Raw genomic sequence first — 18,902 nt, 5'->3', positions numbered from 1 at the left:
GCCTCTCCAACCAAAGCGATCAGGGGCGCCATGCCCTTGTGTTTAGGCTATCATCAGCCTTTAACACATAAGGAGCCTCACCAACTCTAACTTCCCTCGTAGCAGACTAGACCTGTTGATCTAACCTTGCACCCCAAGATCTCAACATTTGCGGTTAGTGATGTGCCCCTCTTGCCCAGATTTAAGTGACACGTTGGATTTTGCTGTACCCATTGTGGGTTCAACTGGAAAATAAAACCAGCTAGAAGTGAACCCTCCTGGCCAACTTTTTACTGTTACTGTCATGTAATTTACTGAATTCTTGTGTTGTGGATCTGGAAATGGCACAAACTAATGCTGAAGCTAGAGATCCACTGTAATTTTCATCAAGTTGAAAGCTGGGCTAAAGATAAATTCAATCACATTAGTTTGTATGCAATAAAAGTTGAACGATATATCAAAGCTGAATAAACAGTTAAAACTAATAAATAAGATGTTTGCATGCTCTTTGGTAACTTATTCTCACTGTCAACAATACGAGAGAAAATTAGTCACAGAAAAAGAAGTTACAAAATGTGAAATAAAGAAAATTAACAATGAGTCATACTGGTAGCTTTACTTGGTACTACATTCATTCAACTGTAGCTGCAAATAGAACGGGTGTTTTATCTGCGATTCCATAAAGCATTACAACTCTAAATTTCTTCTTAATCCATGTATGTATTAACTTGATAAGCTTTAGACAAGCTCCCCCACCATTTAAAATTAAGGAACCTATCTGATTTTCGTTTCTCTGCAAATCTTGTTCTTTGAATGCAGTCACAGGCTTTTCAGGATGATGTTTCGGGGTGTGACATTTGACTGTTTCACTGTGTCCTTGGGATACCAATGGGGTCAAAGCTTGGTCCACTACTATACCTTATTTCATCAATGATATAACATCGGTCTGAGAATACAATGTTCGTTTTATGCTGATTACATCAAAATGTCATTCTCAATTCATGGCACTGATGATCATCATCTCCTTCAAGCCTCTGTTATAATAGGGCTAAGGGTTCAAGTACTGAGTGTGTCCTGTGGCAGCTCTGCATTGCATGTGCAGGTCTTTCATACTCAGCAAGGCACTGCCTATCTTAATACTGCCTTCTTTATTGTACTACGGTATTCTAAATAGATAATCATAGTTTGTGTGGTTTGTATCAATGACCTATCTGCTAGTTTTCCAATTCAAACTAAGTCCATTATCCTTTGAAGCTATTTCTCCACAACAAAGCCAAAATATCTTGCTGTGTTTGCAAATAATTGAATTAACAAAAATAACAACCAATTTGTTCATTATGGTATCTATCATTATGATGTTTTCTTAGTAAACAAAAAGCGTTATAAATTAAAACTGCAAAATGATATGGTTGTTTGTTTTTTAAATTAATAAAGAAAAATATCCAATAAGAAACGACCAATTACGTTGTGCTATGAAAGTTTGAACACAGTGTGAACTGGAACATTTAGAACAAAACATTAAGTGTTCTTGCAGGAGGTATTTGACTCAGGCTTGAGTCAATTATGGACTCCACTAACCTGGTTCTATCTGGTTTTTTTATTTTTCTGGCCTGGCCACAATGAAGTTTTCTGATTTTTAGTTTTGTAAAGTTTTTTTTAATTATTTCAGTTCTTATATTAATTACTTATCAACAAAGCTGGAGTGTGATTATTGAGAAGGGCTAAGATATGTATTTCAGAAACAGAAGTGGTTGGCATATTTCTTCCAACATAGAATCCTTCTATCGGCATAAATATTCTCTTGTCAATTTCAAATGTTCCATAATCACAAGCCATACTTTGCAGTATAATCATTAAACATTAAAACTAACAATTTAATTGCATTTAAAGTAGAACAAATTTAGTGTTTATTCTTTTATATTTTTCATAGAAGTATATGTAATTTACATGAAATTCGTTGAACACAGATAATATAATACTGGTCAATAAAACTTTTTGCTCTTCCTTGTAAGTTGAATGATTTTAAGGTGAGTAGTCTGTGGCAAAGCAGACATATTATTTAATTCATATGATGTGTCATCAGTAATAAAAATGTTCAAACATGGAAGATTAAATATATTAGGAGCATTAAAAGTTGAGACATGAAGAAATGCTAAATTTAGGAATGTAAGTCCAGTTAGTTTTACCAAGGCATTACATATACCTTCAATAGTCACGGTGCTACACCCCTTCAAGCTAAGTTTCTTCAAATTTGTACAGACCTCGAGAACTTTGCAACATTCTTCATTATTAAAAGAACTATAATACTCTAGCTTCAAAGTATTAAGTTGGCACGCAAACGTTGAATCGACAAAGAGTCCTCTTTGTAGATCTCCTTTTGTGATTGTTGATGGGCCTTCAATCTTTAAATGTTGTATTTTTCTCAAGGACTTTGACATTTTGTATAGTAATTCTAATCTCAAGTTTATTGCATTGTTCATTTTAAGGTCAGTCAAGTTTGAGCAGCCAAAAATTTCCTGTAATCATTGAATATTATTTTAAAAGACTTTCAACAAAGTAGAATTTATCTTAGGACTCAGGCGTAGCTCCAGGTTTCATAACTAATAAATCATGTAACTGTGTAAGAAGTGTTTGAACGTGGTGTGAACAGTGAAACATTGATGTTAAATTTAATACCACTGGTCAATTACAATACATAATCCAATAATTGATTTAATTTCATTGATGTTAAAACTAATATTTACTTTAGCAAGTAATGTATATGTGAGGTGGTTAGGAGATTGCTTTCAATATGTAATCAAAGAATTGCCAAACTGTATAAACTTGAATATGGTTTGACTTTGAAAAACGTACTTTTGTGCTACATTAAACAAGTAGCTGTGATTTGTCCATGACAGTTTTTATACTTTGAAAGAAAATTAACACTTTCCTAATGGAAAACATTGCATTAATTTTGAGCAAAGTCAAGAATCTATTGAAATAAGAGTATTATATTTATAGCATTGTTCATGTCAGATGTTGTGTCTGTTTAAGATATATTTCATGCCTCATTGATTAAGGCAGTAAACAAACTTCATTTTTGTCATAAGAACAACCAAACTTTAAGTAAAAATTGTTCGTGGCAATTTCTGTTTATTTTGTTGTTATATTTATCATAAAACGGTAAAGGCTGTTTTGTTTTCATAACATTTAAATGAAGACTCATTTAAAGATTATTTTAATGCATATCTAATAATATTGAAAAAATTTAAAGGCATTTGGATGCATATAAATACTACCTTTATAATGATACATTTTAATGAATCTCTGTGGGAAAAAGTTTGGTAGCTAGGATATTTGTATATTTTTGTCATGGTTTAATGTTTTTTATGAGAAATATCCACATATATATCAGTTCAGGCAGCACTAATCATCAAAAACACAATAGGCCCATAAATAATGGCATGTAGTTATTCATACCATTTTAATGGACCTATTTTAAAATTAATAAAATAATTTATGAGTAATAAACCATACTATATATACATTTTTTTTTAGCCATGTGGTATGAAGATGCAATTGGAAAATGTAGATTTGTCATTCAGGGAGTAGAAAAGCGATGGTGATATGTTCTCCATAGTTTTGGACGAAACTAAGGAGAAAATTATGTACAGAAGTTAGGACAACAGCTTTGAAAAGTGGGCTGTTGGAATGAAGGATTGCTAATTTTCCTTATTGAAAGATGTGAACAGATCTACAGTACTTGAATACATACATTTGAGTCAAAATTGAATGAAAACTTATTTAGGTTTTAAATTTAAGTTTGTACTAAACTCCGTATATATGAAACATAATATTGTTTCTCACACCCTAAGAAAATATATTCACTTGGATTGATTCCGTATTCCAAGAACGTAGCTTGAAAAAACAATTTGGGGAGGAGGTTAAGAGAAAATTGGGGACCTCCCTAGAAACATTCAAATTTTTGAAACTTTCAAATGAAAGAAGTAAAGTAGTGAATTTTGTTTAAAGTTTTTATGTCTTGAATACATTGTATTGATGATTGATATTCATAATTATAGAGGCTCTGCTTTAGTAGGCCGTGTAGGATTAATAATTGATATTCATTAGACTTATTTAGTAATTTAATTACAAAATGGATGCTTTTATTGTCTGCAAAACACAGTGAATATACTATGCGTATACTACAAATCTACATTAAGAAATTATAATAAGTAAAATAGCTTTTACAACAGTAAATTTCTTCTTGATTTCTGAGTCATCATATCTAGTTGCTCTTGAGAAAATGATATTTTCCTGTAGTGGATAGAAAGTTAGGAAGTGCAGTGAACCGCTTATTCCCCATTTTTCCCCCTTAAAAATGTTTGAGTTGAGTTCCTTAAAATCCTTTATCCATTTCAATGTTGCAAATGATCTATCAGCAGTATGTCAGTAATACTGAATTATTTAAATAATAATAATGATCATTTGCTAAAAAAGTAATTTAAAAAAATTGAAACTTTGGGGGATGGTCCACACTCTGTGAACCCCTTGCTGGCTACGCCCTTGCCATATTCCAACGCACAATAAAAGTACTACAATATAACTATTCCTAGTTTCTTCCTACATCTCACTGTATGTTATTATGTAAGAAAAACAGAAGAGTTTTTTTTTAAATACACCACTAGTCAACTCACATTATATGTGTAATTTCCCAATCCGCACATATCCATATGAAGTAAAGTTATATGCTGTTTCATTGTTTTTATTAAATGAGCCATTTCCTGGTCAGAAATCTTTGGTGTTTTGTATCTGTGTGACATTTTGAACTCAAGAATCCTGCTGTTGTGTACCACCGTCCTCAAGTCACTCAAGGTTATAAACTCATTCAGACTGACGTCGATGCAGGTAATGTTGGATTGCAATGCAACAATCTCAAAGAACCTAGAAATTAGTGAAAAATTATTAATGCTAAGAAAACAATTTCCATTATTGAGGACACCAAATGTATTTTGTTTTCAACTTTATCAAATTGCCTCACTTTACAGGTTGTGATGGAACTTGGTTGTTTCTTTTACTTTTGTGCAAGTGTCTGTATAGACTGCACATTCGTGAAGCAGGTAACTATTGTTACGACCACCTTATGAGAATGCAGCAATAATCCTGTGCAACATGTACAATAATCCATGAGAACTACAGGTGTTTCATATATCTTAAGAGAAGTAAATATTAAAACCAAGACCCTGCAGCTAATATTATTACAGGCGTACTTCAACCCAGCCTCTTCTACAAAGAAATTTTGTCTAACCTTGTATTGAATTTTAAGTTTAGCTCAATTAGCAAAATTATATTGTAGGATTTGAAGATTTCAGCACAGGTAGAACAAAAATAGCACTAACAGTGCTCTGGTGGTGATGATTAATAATATTTTTATAAGTCAGCCACTTATGTACTTTTTCTGTCATGAATCAATTGATTCTGAACAATTAAAAATAATATTTCATGATGTTGTAAACAAGCTGAAAGAAATAGGAATAACAGTTAAAACATGTGTAACTGATGGATCTAATTTCGGTTTGTGGAGAAAGAATCTAGGAATTACATAAGAAAACCCGTTTTTATATTCAGAATCAGACAAGATTTACTCTTTTTATGACTTCCCATGTATTTTGAAAAGTTCAAGTAATAGAATTTAGAGTTTAGTTCCAGTTCACCTTCCTTTAATATCAAACAGCGTATAAGAGACTCTAACGGATAATATCAAAACAAACCGAGATAGGGCACAATAATCAAAAGCAGGATTGGTTTGTTTATTTCTGAATGTAAGTTCAGAAATGTTTTCATTTTATATATTCAGTGTCTCGCTGCAGCTCTAAGCACCACATACAAAATCAAAGGATGAAAAGTATAATAGGTACAGCAATTGATTATTAAATACTTGAAGATAATGGTTATTGCTAATTTAGTAAGGTATAATTTAGTAATTATAGCTGAATATAGTTCATTGTATAGTTTGATACAATAATACGAATAATTAATTACATTACATAATATTAAAGCAGCAAAATATTGAATAATTAATTACAAAACTGAATTTAAATAAGTAAAATTAACAATTTTTGTAACTGATACATGATGGAAATGTTTGGATCTTGAAGTGACGTGTAGATCAGACATACAGTTTTCAAAAACAAGTATAGCTCATTTAAACATAGTGTGCGACATCTTTCGATTAAGCATGTGTAGCTCTTTCAGTGTAAGCTAAAGAAACCACAACCGTCATCCATACTCATAATCACTACTTTAGCCACGAATGTGAAGTATGTGCATCAAGATAGTATATATTGGTTTGGCTATATCTCGTTTCAATATGCATAATGATTAGATCAATAATTGCTATTTGATAAAAATTTGCTTGAGCTTGAAGTTTTTCAAACTCATAATCAGTCAACAAATCTTTTCAAGTCACGATCGATATGATTCGTTCTTAATGATCTTCTAACAAGCCTGTCAACACTCTTTTAGACTTGTACTATGTATAATAAGAATATCTTCCAATTCAATAGGTGCATATTTAAAACTTCTTTTTAAAAGTTTAGGTGATATCTTGTAACTCGTTGCAGAGATCTAAACTTAAAAACATTCAATCCAAGAAGCAATAACAAAAAATGTGATCACTATGAGTTGAAGCTTACTGCAAGGTTTCTCAATAATTTTCCACCCGAGATCATATTGAATTGTGCACATTCATTTAGAATTCAGTTATGCTTTGTTTGCTTCTTTCGGATTTGAAATGCCTTGGATTTGAGTAAACATGTTATATACTTATTTTAAACACACTTTTCTAGTATTGAAGGAAACTCGCCCTTGCCTGAAGTTCGTTAGACGCAATCTGCAGTTGTGAAAATTTTCTGCACCGTAGCTTGTTTTTCAAATTTAAGGCTTCATCTAAAGCAACCTTTAACGTCATAAGGAAAAAGTAAAGGATATACCATTGGATCCAAACATAAAAGTTCTCAGGATTGCCATTTTTTAGATATGTCAAAATGTTTGAGCCCCTTCTAATATATAAATTATTGAGTAAATTTGCGTAAATAAATTATTTCCATTGTCCAAGTTATGATTTATGTCTTTTCAATGGTGAAATTTTTCAATACAATTTGCAATGTACACAAAGTACACCTCCATTATTTGTTCGAATTTTGGCACTTGTACTAACCATTGCTAAAGCATTATTATAATTTATGCTATAGTTTTTAACTATTGGGTACTGCATTATTATTTGCAATCTATTGCTTCAAGAATTTATTTATGCGGACATTCTGAATACTCACTTTCCCAATGTGACAAGACGCAGTACACACTGTTATATATTACTATTTGCTGTTAAATTCCAAAGTGAAATAAAATCTGTGAATAGTGATTTTCAGAGATTATTACTGAGAGTCCTGGTCTTTCTTCTTGGTTGATACTCTCCAGATTCTCATTAACGCACAAATCAACTCTCACCTTCTTCTATTCTCAATATTTGCTCCTCCTCTTGGCATCTTTAAAACACTATATATCTTAATGCATTTGCATAACTTTTACAACTGGTAAAAGCAATATTAAAATGACCTTACAGACGTTAATTATTGTTTAAATTTAACCATTTTATCTGTTATTGTTGTAATTCAACACGTTACTTTAACAAATACAGTACCGGTACTGTTTTAAGTGCAAACTCTACGTCATAGTTCATTATTTTCAGCTAGATGGTGCTAGGGTAGTTACAATAACGTTTTTAATTCGATTTGTTAACGTTTTCAACATTTTACCAGCTATTTCTGGAGTATATACGTTAAATGCTATTCTAATTCTTCCGAATGTCCGAAACTTTATGTAGTTTTAAAATGAGTCGCCAAAATGCCAAAACAAGCTAAATCCACTCTGGCAAGTTTTTTAGATAAATGCCAAAAACTGATTGCTTTTCTCACATCCATTACATTTTGTTATGATTTTTGTTTAAAAAAAAAGGTTAAAAAATTAGTTATATTGTTTTAAAATTGCTAAAAAATGGTACAAAAGTTATAATTACTGCAGCCGATTAAATATATATGGCAAAGCTTGTTTTTGGAACAGTAAATATGATTTAGCTGCTTTTGGAAACTTACTCTCCGCCATTTGCTTTTTAACTTTGGTTCCAAAACCAGTTAAATTGCGTTTACCATTCCCAAAATAAGTTAAAAACAGAACCTTATATTATTAAATCCTTTTTTCTCAAAACATTGTAGCCTATATTGTTAGGTAAAGTTAGGTTAGGATTAATGAACACAATCGTATTCATTTTCAATACAAAACCATGAATTTATTTATCTACAGAGTTTTATAAAATAAATGTGTCGTTTATTAAAAATATTTTCACTCAATCATAGGCTCATCCTCTTCATTTATTTCAAAATCATCATCATCATCTTCTTCGCCTTGATTGGTGGTAGGTAGCTGGAATAAGTCCTTGAAAAAACTTCAACTTTGGCTCCCGTTGCCCAGTCATTTCCATAGTGGAGATTTAGCAAGCATTTCACATCATTGATTTTTACTTGTTTCACTGGGTGTCCTTCTTGTATCACTCTCAAAACAGCATTTTCAAAATTTTTCCCCCTTTTCATTACTGACTTACTCTCGCCGATTTCAAATACATAGTTTGCTTCTCCTTGTACCAGGATGGAGTTTGGATTACTTTTTACTTCTTGAAAGATAAATTTCTTGGCCTTTTGAAATTGAAAAATGCCATTGTCCTGGTTTTTTTTATGAACAGCATCCGGTTAGAGTTTTCCCAATCACTCACAGGGCAATCCGTCCCAAGTTTCACAACAGTACAGTGCTTTTCAATTATTTCAGTGTACTCATTGGGATTGTTGATTACACTCAGATCTTGAAATTTCCTTTCAAGTACTCCAAACACTCTATCAGGGGGAATGAAAGAATGGCCGACTACCGGAAAGAGTAGTACAACTTTAGTAACATGTTTAGGTGCATCTTTCAGGAGCCAATGAGCAATCATACCGACAACAGTTGTGTTCTTGTTTTTGGCCACCACAGCCGTCAGAGAAAAGTTTGACTGTGGTGACATTTTCCATGTTAGCGCTTTGTTAACCTGTGGTAAACAGCAGATGCAATTTGACTGGACCCTTTTGCATACTGGTTTTCAGTCCAGAGGTAAGAAAAGGTGTTTTCTGAATTCAAGAGGACTTTAGAATGTCCCTCACAAATCACAAAATTATATAGATATAGCTGGCGCTTATAGTATGCGGCTTGGTCCGGTATTTTAGGAAGGACAAGATTTCTCTGACAATCATAGCTCAGAATAAGCTCTTTATCATTATTTTCTTGCAAAAGTTCTGTAGAATTTGTCTGCACGGACTTTGTGGGCTTTTAGGTTTAGCTTTAGTGTTTCACGCTTGCCTGCATCTTTTTCTGTGGCTAGTTCACACTCAAGCCTTGTGCAGGTTGAACACTTATCAGTGTACGGAGCGTCAAAACCAATGTTAAAGTTCTCAGAAAAAACCAGCCTGAAAAAGTCATACTCACACACTTTAATTCTTCAGTTGGATGCTGCTCAATATACATTTTCCACATTTTTGTAATGTTAAGCTCACTTGGAAGGTATTGCCTATGCTTGTTTTTCGCTCTGCAATAGTGTTTTTGTACTGGAATAAATGTTTTAATAAAAGATTTGATGCTGTCTTTCTTTATATTATATTTATCAACTTGGCGTGCTCCTCCACGAGTCTCCAAAGGTACGACGCCTGTTTTCCAGGTACTTTTTGCAAATCAATTGCACTCGGTTTTTACTCTCTTGCAAAATTGTAAGTAGTGCTGCCCGACATACTTTAACATTTCTCAGTTTTGTTGTTCCTCATTTTAGGTAAGAAAAAGTCAGTACTTACATTTCTTTTTGATTTTGATACCTTCTGGAAGACGAGTCCTTTTTGCTGAGGAAACAATGATGTGCTGAAGAATAAAATTCTTCTTTGATTGAAGGTCAGCGTCTTTATAGTATTGCTGATGTATCTTTCTAACATCCTGCAGGGAAAGTTCTGCGCAGCGGTACTTACTTTTGGCCGAATGTTTACAACTAGGGCATCTGTGGAAATCCCTTCGGGCGGTGTCTAAAACAAAATAGGGATTATTAGTTCTCCTATACCTTTAAAAAAATACTAACCTGTAATAAAAACAAATTATAGATCGCAAACGTTGTCAAAAACTGTTGTAAGTTAAGTTAGGGCCTAAGCTGAATTACTTTAGGCTGGTTGAGATTAAGTAGTTTAGTTTGCGGTTATAGGTTAGTTTAGTTGAGGTTAGGTTAGCTTAGTTGAGGTTAGGTTATTTTAGTTCAAATGAGTGTTAAGATTAGGCTAGTTTAGTTTTCTTTACCAAATGTTGTTAACTTACCTAGCAACTTTTGCAACAGTTTTCTTCCATGCTCTTTCTTTCGTTTTTTCTTCCTTTTCTTTGCCAAAGGGCCCAGGCATCTCTTCTACCAACTCTACTTGTTCCACATTTTGTGGAGTTTCCACTGTTATGTCCATTATATTGACATTTTCTTGTTGAACAATTACAACTTCAGCATTTTATAATATCAATACCAACGCCTTCACTACCTTCTAAAATACCTCCTGTATGTTCAGCCTCCATGTTTATGGCACACAACAAATCAGGAGCTATTAAAATAATGTTAAATAATTGAGTGCTATTGCTTCTTATAACACTATTTTAGCCTTTGAAATTTAAAATTAGGCCAACAAAATAAACAATTAATTCAGAAAGGATAAGGATCAGCAGTTCCCTATAGGAAAAGTCTTTTGGGATTTAACTTATTTTGACACAGAAACATGAAACATTGTAAGTTATTGTAGTTTTGATATAGCTGGTTTTGGAACATTGTCATCTGTGCAGATATGACTGTTTTTGGAACCGAATGGCTATAGGATATAACTGATTTTGGAACAACCTTCACTTTTAAATATTAATTTTAAAACAGTTTTTTAAACTGGTTTTGGAACATTTTGAAGTGACAAATCTGTAGCCTAGGTAATACAGAACTCAATGTCATCAATATCTCAACTTTTTTTAAATTTTGGATTTAGCCTGTTTTGGCATTTGGCGACTCAAATATTACCATCCACTGTAGCCATTTTTCTCATTGTTTTCTAGATTATTGAAAAATCCAAATCAAAGTCACCGTTCAAAATATAATCAATCATCCCCATTAATCACCTTAAAGTAAAAAGTTTTCGGAATCGCTATAGATCTCTAAAGTATGTATGTGTGTGTGTTTCACACACCTATTCTCTTCTCTTACATATTTACATATATAAATTGCAAGAACTAACCTGTGTGATGTAAATTTTGTTTGTTTAAGCTCCAAACTTTGAAGAGATTTCAGTGAGAGAAGTACATTGATTAATACGTCTTCAGGTATTAAATTTCCTTGAGAGGAACATTGCTTCACTGTAAGTTTTTCAACATTCTTATTACATCTGAAATAAATGTGTTAGTTTTGATTAATTATTAATTCTGTATATAATTACGTATATATATATGTGTGTATATATATATATATATATATATATATATATATATATATACACACACACACTAAAGATATAGAATTACCTTCACTACGCCCTTATAGAATTACAGTCTTAAAAGTAAAAAATCTAATAATATTTCTAAAAAGCCAATCTTATAATTTTTAATTTAAATTATAGGATAACTAATTATGAGGTTGTGATTTTCAAGGTACAGTTCCAATGCCATAGTAACACCAAACTCTGCACCTTAACTTCCATTCTGGACAGTCACGGCATGCAACAGAAAATTAAGGGTGTGGAGACTCCTTTTCTCAAATTGTTTGTTTTTTTAATGGTTTATTGCAACAAAAATTTCTTCAATATTTCTAAACTTATATACAGGAAAAATCTAATGGCATTAAATATTGACAAGTTTAAGTAAGAATTCTTGTGTTATTGATTATTTCTTTCACTCGCACTTCACTAAATATTCAATTAGTTGAAAACGTACGTATGACTTAAATGTGTTAAAGTTAAAAATGTAATTACCTGCAAATTTCTCTCAAAACTGGAACCACATCATCAACTGATACCAAGTTCACAGATTTTAGTTGTGGAGCATTGTGTAACATGAAGCAAATATCCTTCGATGAAATTAGTTTTCCTTCAAAACTTACGTCTCTGCATAATAAAGAACGCGATGATACACGTTTCCACTTTTCACAAACTAAAGGTATGTTGTTGCACAAATCTTTATCATCCACATAAGAAAATATTTTAGCCAGCACTTCAGAAGAAATAGACTGTATATTATTGGACTTTCTCATAGTAACATTTTGGTATAAGAATTGGAGACGGTTAGAACTCCGCAAATGGATCTTAGAGAAGTTTGTTTTACAGTAAATGTCACGCTAACAAAAATTGCATTCAAACTAGACTGATTTTTCTTTTAGCATAGCTGGTTTAAGAAAATAAATTATGTAGCTGTAATTAACAGCTGGAGCTCCCGAAAAACTCGTTTAAGAGGTGAAATCGTTGATGCATTTTCTCCATTATTAATTATTTGTTTACTTTTTGTGTATACAATCTAACAAATATTTTTTAAATTAAGTTTTATGGCGATGGGTGCATATATGAAAATAAGTGAGGAAAATAACTGACAAATGTACATAAGGGATACCACTGCCGTCTTGAGATTGCCACACGTGTGAGCATAGAGCAAAGCCTTTGTGAACAATTTGTTGTACTATTTTCACTTTCAGTAAGAATAGATCATCTCAAATCCTATTAAAAACCTTTTTTATTATCTTTTAAGCTTCAGCTTAATTTATGTAGACTTCGATATACACTGGTATATTCTCAAAGTGCACACACTGTTTCGTGCCTATATATTATTGGCCTTCCCCGGTATTTGAACCCGTGATCTCTCAGTTAGAGAGCCGAGACTACAACCATTAGCCTACGGAGGAGGACAATATAACGTTTATGGTAGATAGGGGACGATTCTCGATTAGTTACCGACTGAGTGGGATAAAAAAATTGGTTAAGACCTTTATTGCTTCTCTAACATCCATTCTTACAGAATTATTAGAAAAACCGTTATTAATTATAGTTTTTGCTAGATTCAAACAAACCAACCTCTAAAGATATTCCTACTTCATATTCAGGTAAAAGTAATGCATGTTATACCCGGAAAAGTAGTTACTTCTTACAATATATGGCCCTGCAATGTATGTCTGAAATAAGATATTAATATATAATAGATTTGAAGTCTGTATCGATGTTTGGAAATCACTATACTACTTCAAATATCTCTTTAGGCAATCTAAAAGATGTTCCAATGAGAACATAAAATATGCTTTTATTCAATGAATGTATGACGGGAGATAAGGAAAACATCCAAAACAATGATCCTTAGGAGTTGAGATAGGTGGTCTTAAGCTTGTTCCGTGGTTTGAGGCCGTTTACAATCGATGGCTGTAAAGCGCATCGCGGACGGTTCAATAGATTAGAACTAGTCAGCGTAGAAGAGCTACAAAACAAAGAAAAAGAAAACAGAAGGAGTGGAGGTGACAGTGTCCCTTTAAAACCACTATGACCTTCCTTCGTTTCCTCCTTGCTTCGTAGTTGACGGACCAGCGGCAGGAACCGCATCCGTTGTCTATGAAGGGAACTAAGTTATGTAATGAGGCTTTCTTCATCGAGCCTTTGGAAAGAAAGACTTTCTCTCGGGCTTATTTTGAGTTAGAGGGTAAAATTTACCGTCAAGATGAGGGGATGTTAATGGGTTCTCCACTGTCTCCTATTTTCGCCAATATCTTTATGGAGGAATTTGAGCGAAAAGCTTTGGCTTCAGCTCAGTTCAAACCGAAGATTTGGTGGAGGTATGTGGATGATTTGTTATTTTTTCTCATGGAGACATTGAATTAAATAATTGTTTGAATCACATTAATAGTATTTCTCCTTCCATCCGCATCAAAATGGAAGTGGAAGTCCAAAACAAGCTTCCCTTTTTGGATGTGTGTGTATTAAGAGATAGGGATGTTCTTAAGACAACTGTTTTTCGAAAGATAACACAGACAGGAAAATATTTAAATTATCAATCCAACCATCAAAAATCTGCCAAAGAAGGAGTAGCCTACTCGTTGTTTGATAGAGCAAAGAGATTGTGCTCAGATAAAGATGGATAAAGATAAGAGGAATTTAAGAAAGTTGAATCGGATCTCAGAAGCAATGGATACCCTCAATTAGTAATAAATAAGTGCAAACGAACCAGAAGAATCATTCCTGAGTCAGAAAAACAGAATTGTGATAAATTTGCGTTTATGTCAATCCCTTATGTGCCAGGATTATCGGAGAAAATTAGAAGAGTAGGTAGAAAGTACAACATTAGAACCGCGTTTAAAACACACAACACCCTTAGACAAAATCTCGTAAAAACAAAACCAAAAAATTGCACACATGATTCCAAAAACTGTGTTTACAGTATAAAATGTAGTTGAAATTGGGAATACATAGGCGAGACAAAAAGACCACTAAACGTAAGGATAAAAGAGCACAAAGAAAACACGAGAAAGGGTCTCACAGAAAAGTCAAAAATTGCACACCATTGTTGGTCCGAAGACCATCATATGAATTGGGATGAACCCAACATAATACATCGGGAACCACATTTCTTCAAAAGGAAATTAATTGAGGCAACATACATTAAATTGGCAGATCAACCAATCAGTCGAGATTAGGTCGCTTTGGTTGCCGATTCTAAAAAATGAACTAAAGAGAAAACCAAAAGTATCAAAAAGATCAGATATTTGTAATAAACTAATGCGGAGTCACAATATGGTTTTAAGAAGTTCATCTCGCATGAAACAATAATAACGAAAGGGCCCATTCCTGTCCCCCTTCCTTTTTATTTCCGCTATCTTGTTTAAAAAAAAATCAAGAAAAAGAAGAAAAAAAAGAATGATACCGTACGATGAAGAAACGAACGATTTAAAGAAGAAATTTATACAAGCCAACAACTTGTTCCTAACAAATGGTAGCTAGGGAAGACAAAGCAAAAGCTAATGGCCTGAAGAAAGCTTATGACTTTAAGCTCCGGTTACTTAGGCGCAAGGGAAATGCTGATTACATTGCATCCGCCGATAATAAAAGCAAAGCCATATGGAACGTCATCAACCAAGAACGTAAATCCAAACTCACATTCAACCCAGAAATAAAATCTCTGATAGTTGATGATAGGACCGTCGTAGATCCCGTGTTAATTGCCCAGAGCTTTAACGAGTACTTTACCACAGTTGCAGCAAAGACTCTAGAGCCAAAACCAGATTACTCCATCCTCTTCAAACCAATCCAAATAACAACTTACAACCAAAGTTATCGGAGTTTTCAGCTGCGTCCATAGCCGAAATATCTAAAATAATAGACAATCTGAAGATAAAGGATTCTGCAGGGCTTGACGAGATATCTTCGAGAATAGTTAAGCATTGCAAGGAGGAGCTCTTACTACCGCTTCTACACATAACAAATCTATCCGTCCAACTAGGAAGTTTCCCGTCAAGGATGAAAACTTCGAAGGTGTTTCCTCTTCACAAAAGTGGCAAAAAAAGACATCATGGACAACTACAGGCCAATATCACTGGTACCAACCTTCTCGAAAATTATCGAGAGAGTCGTCCTTAAGAGGCTGCTCCAATTCTTGAATGCTAATAAGCTACTAACAGAGTATCAGCACGGGTTCAAAAAAGGCAAGTCGACCATCTCAGCTCTTGTAGACCTAATCGAAGATATTATCAATAACCTTGATAAATGGTCACAATGCCACCGGAATCTTCATTGACATGAGTAAAGCATTCGAGCTGCTTAAGCCACGACTTCATCCTTAACAAACTCGGCTCGCTGGGCATTTGCGGAAAAAGCCCTGCAGTGGTTCACAAGTTATTTGGGTGATAGGACTCAGATTGTGGAGCTGGGTTACCTCAGCAACAATGAAATCTTCAAAGTAAGATCCACCTCTCTACCTGTCTCTAGAGGTGTGCCACAAGGGTCAGTCATGGGACCGGTAATTTTTACCCTCTTTACAAATGACTTCCCGGCCCATGTCAGCCCCTACGGGCGATGCTACATGTACGCCGACGACTCTGTGATACTCTCGTCCAACAAGTCCATTGAAAACTTGGAAATCGAAATCGATCGTATGTAGCAATAAACCTTGCAATCGACTACTGCTCAAATAACGACTTAGTATTCAATAAGAAAAAAACAAAGCAGTTGATGTTTGGAGCCCACAAAAATGAAATTTCGGGATTGCCAGATCTGCAAACTGAAAATTCCATTAAACATCTTGGAGTCTCAATAGATGACAATCTATCTTGGTCCACCCACATTGAAGAAACTCTGCTTAAAATTAGTTCTGCTCTCTTCGCCATAAGAAGATCAATGGCTATTGGAACTAAAGAAACAGCAATTAAACCGCTTACTATGCGCTTTTTGACAGCAAGATGAGATATGCCAATAGTATTGTGAGGTGGCTCAGCTCGTACTAGTCTGGATCGAGTTTTTGGTGCTCCAGAAAAGAGCTGTGAGAATAATGGCAGATCTGGGGGGCAAGAGATAGTTGTAGAGGGGCTTTTGTTGAATGGGGAATAATGACAGTGGTGGCTGCTTCCATTCTCGAGGTGATATCTCTTCTTGCTCAAGGGGGATCACTCGAAACGCCCAGATACATGACCACAACACCAGATTCGCCAAAAACTTCAACCTTCCATCCACATAGAAGAAACACTTTTCGAGAAGAAAACCATCCTATGCCGGTGCGAGATACTTCAACATCCTTCCAGTCGAGCTCAAAATGTTGCCCTCTCATAGGCTGAAACCTCACCTGAAGCAGTGGCTATCGTTGCGGCCCTTCTACACAGTCGGTGAATTCCTGACCTGGAGAGACTTTGGAATATAGAACTCTCAAACACGACTTTTAAATATCAAAAATAGCATGTGATTGTAACTCAATACTTGTAAAAAAATGACGCCTGTCAGATCTTAATGATTTCGATTAAAGCTTGCTCTCTCTCTCTCTCTCTCTCTCTCTCTCTCTCTCTCTCTCTCTCTCTCATCTTGTTTTTGTCTGCCGTGACGATTACCATTGGTTGTGCCCTCTGGTCAGTCGTTGGTGGTTAGTAGACGAATGAAGACCTGTATTCCGTAGTTCAGTTTTAATGATTATTTATTTATTAACGGCAATATACCATTTTACATATAAGGATATTAAGATAACAATATATATTATAGAAAAAATACAAAAGTATAAATAAGGAACAATACAATAACATGTTGCAAGCACGCCAACCAACATGTGTAGCTATAAGCCAAATCAATAAGCAAACTTAGTACTGAAACAGTGGTTCAATAAATAGTGTTAACACTAGGAAAATCATTTATATAACAATAACAGTATTAACAATAATAGCAAACATAACCGTAACAATGAAACAACGCTAACGTACATAATGTACGTTACAGACGTGGATTGATTCGTTGTACTCGATATTATCAAGTATCAATACTTTTCATCCAATACCTGAGTAGTATCGAGTACTTTTTTACCGATACTGATACAAGTACGAGTATCAATACTTTCGTGGTATCGGAACAACCCTAAGGGTGTACAATTCTGTGTGTACGTGTGTGACTATGTAGTTGTAGTACAGTACATTAACATAAAGCAACCAGTAAACTCGTGGTAATAAATAACATTAATAGACTATATAAGGTAATCGAATCTAATAATAATAACAAAATATAGAAGATAAGGTATACAACACTATAAACAATAATATAATATAACAACTTAGAAAGTAAATTGATTAGACTCAGATGGAAGCGAGAGGGCTTGCCTCCTGAAAGTCTGGTGGGTCATTCCAAAGAACTCCAGTTGAGATCCATTTCTCAAGCGCATAAGACGAGGGACTGTGCTGTGGTAGGCATACACAGTGTGATAGTGATGTCTGCTAAAAGTCTGTGTCAGGCGAGTTTTCTGTGGAATATGGATGTCGATCAGCTGATGGAGCTCGGGGCTGTTAAATAAGCCCTCATTCGTGTGTGTCCGTTCATTGTGATAGGTAGTCAACGTACTGTTAAAGAACTTCTTTGCAGCCTCGTGAGATTAGCGTCCATCCCTTGTTTGTCAAGAAAGAAGAGAGAAGGCCTGCCGGCGAACCTGGTGAAGTCCATCGAAGAACAGGTCACACCCAGACGCAACCTGATTTCCCAGGCGAATAAACCTTGCGAAAGGACTGTTGAAGTCGAAGTTGGTTGAGTGGTATCTTCGACCCAGCAGATCTCGAGATCTTGTGTTTGCCGGAACTCTGAGGTCGATTTCAGCTAGGAGATCTGGACAGTTCATGCGACCATTCACTATCTTCCAGAGAAGGACAACATCAGCCACGTCACGTCGCAGGGCAAGAGGTGACAAGTTCAGATTGCTGGACAGTTCCTCCACAGGCACATCAAGATAGGCAAAACCCAGCCGGACACCAATCAAGCGAAGAAAACGCCTTTGTAGAGCCTCCAGTCTCGTCCTATTGCCAACAGTGTAAGGCGACCACACGGGAATTTAGATTAGTGTTGTGTATAGTTTTTTTATTAAGTGCATGTTTATAGAGTTAGTGAAGTTGACAAACAACATGGTGGTTGTGGTTCCTGACTTAGGCGTGCCACAACGCTTTGTAAGATTTGTTTATTTTAACCTAGTTTGTAATTATGTATTAGGCTAGTTCTTTACCTGAAAAGGGATCAGATTGCAGATCTCGAAACGTAGTGTTACTGATTTCTTGTTTGACTGAACGATGGCAAATGTCCGGAAAAATCCTGTTTCCTTCACAATCCTTCAAT

General features: G+C 34.5%; 1 protein-coding gene across 1 annotated transcript; it reads right to left on the bottom strand.

Annotated features, from left to right (window-relative positions):
* Positions 1 to 1,878: 1,878 nt before the first annotated feature.
* Positions 1,879 to 12,616, bottom strand: LOC124365125. Its single transcript, XM_046821072.1, has 4 exons — positions 12,063 to 12,616; positions 11,334 to 11,480; positions 4,656 to 4,902; positions 1,879 to 2,495 (listed from the first exon to the last, which is right to left on the bottom strand). The coding sequence occupies exons 1-4, from the start codon at positions 12,338 to 12,340 to the stop codon at positions 1,962 to 1,964; spliced, it is 1,206 nt and encodes a 401-aa protein (XP_046677028.1). The 5' UTR covers positions 12,341 to 12,616; the 3' UTR covers positions 1,879 to 1,961.
* Between the last annotated feature and the right edge of the window lie 6,286 nt (positions 12,617 to 18,902).

This window comes from Homalodisca vitripennis, chromosome 6 (assembly GCF_021130785.1).
Source record: "Homalodisca vitripennis isolate AUS2020 chromosome 6, UT_GWSS_2.1, whole genome shotgun sequence".
Lineage (NCBI taxonomy): Eukaryota > Metazoa > Arthropoda > Insecta > Hemiptera > Cicadellidae > Homalodisca > Homalodisca vitripennis.
Note: the sequence above shows the minus strand (reverse complement) of the source record. Positions and strands in the feature narration are given on the sequence as shown.

Excerpts from the sequence above, each read along its gene's own strand:
- LOC124365125 (XM_046821072.1), bottom strand. The coding sequence starts at position 12,340 with ATGAGAAAGTCCAATAATATACAGTCTATTTCTTCTGAAGTGCTGGCT. Across the intron at positions 11,481-12,062 it reads GTTTTGAGAGAAATTTGCAG|ATGTAATAAGAATGTTGAAA; the intron begins GTAATTACATTT and ends CATTTATTTCAG. Across the intron at positions 4,903-11,333 it reads ACAAAATTTACATCACACAG|GTTCTTTGAGATTGTTGCAT; the intron begins GTTAGTTCTTGC and ends ACTAATTTCTAG.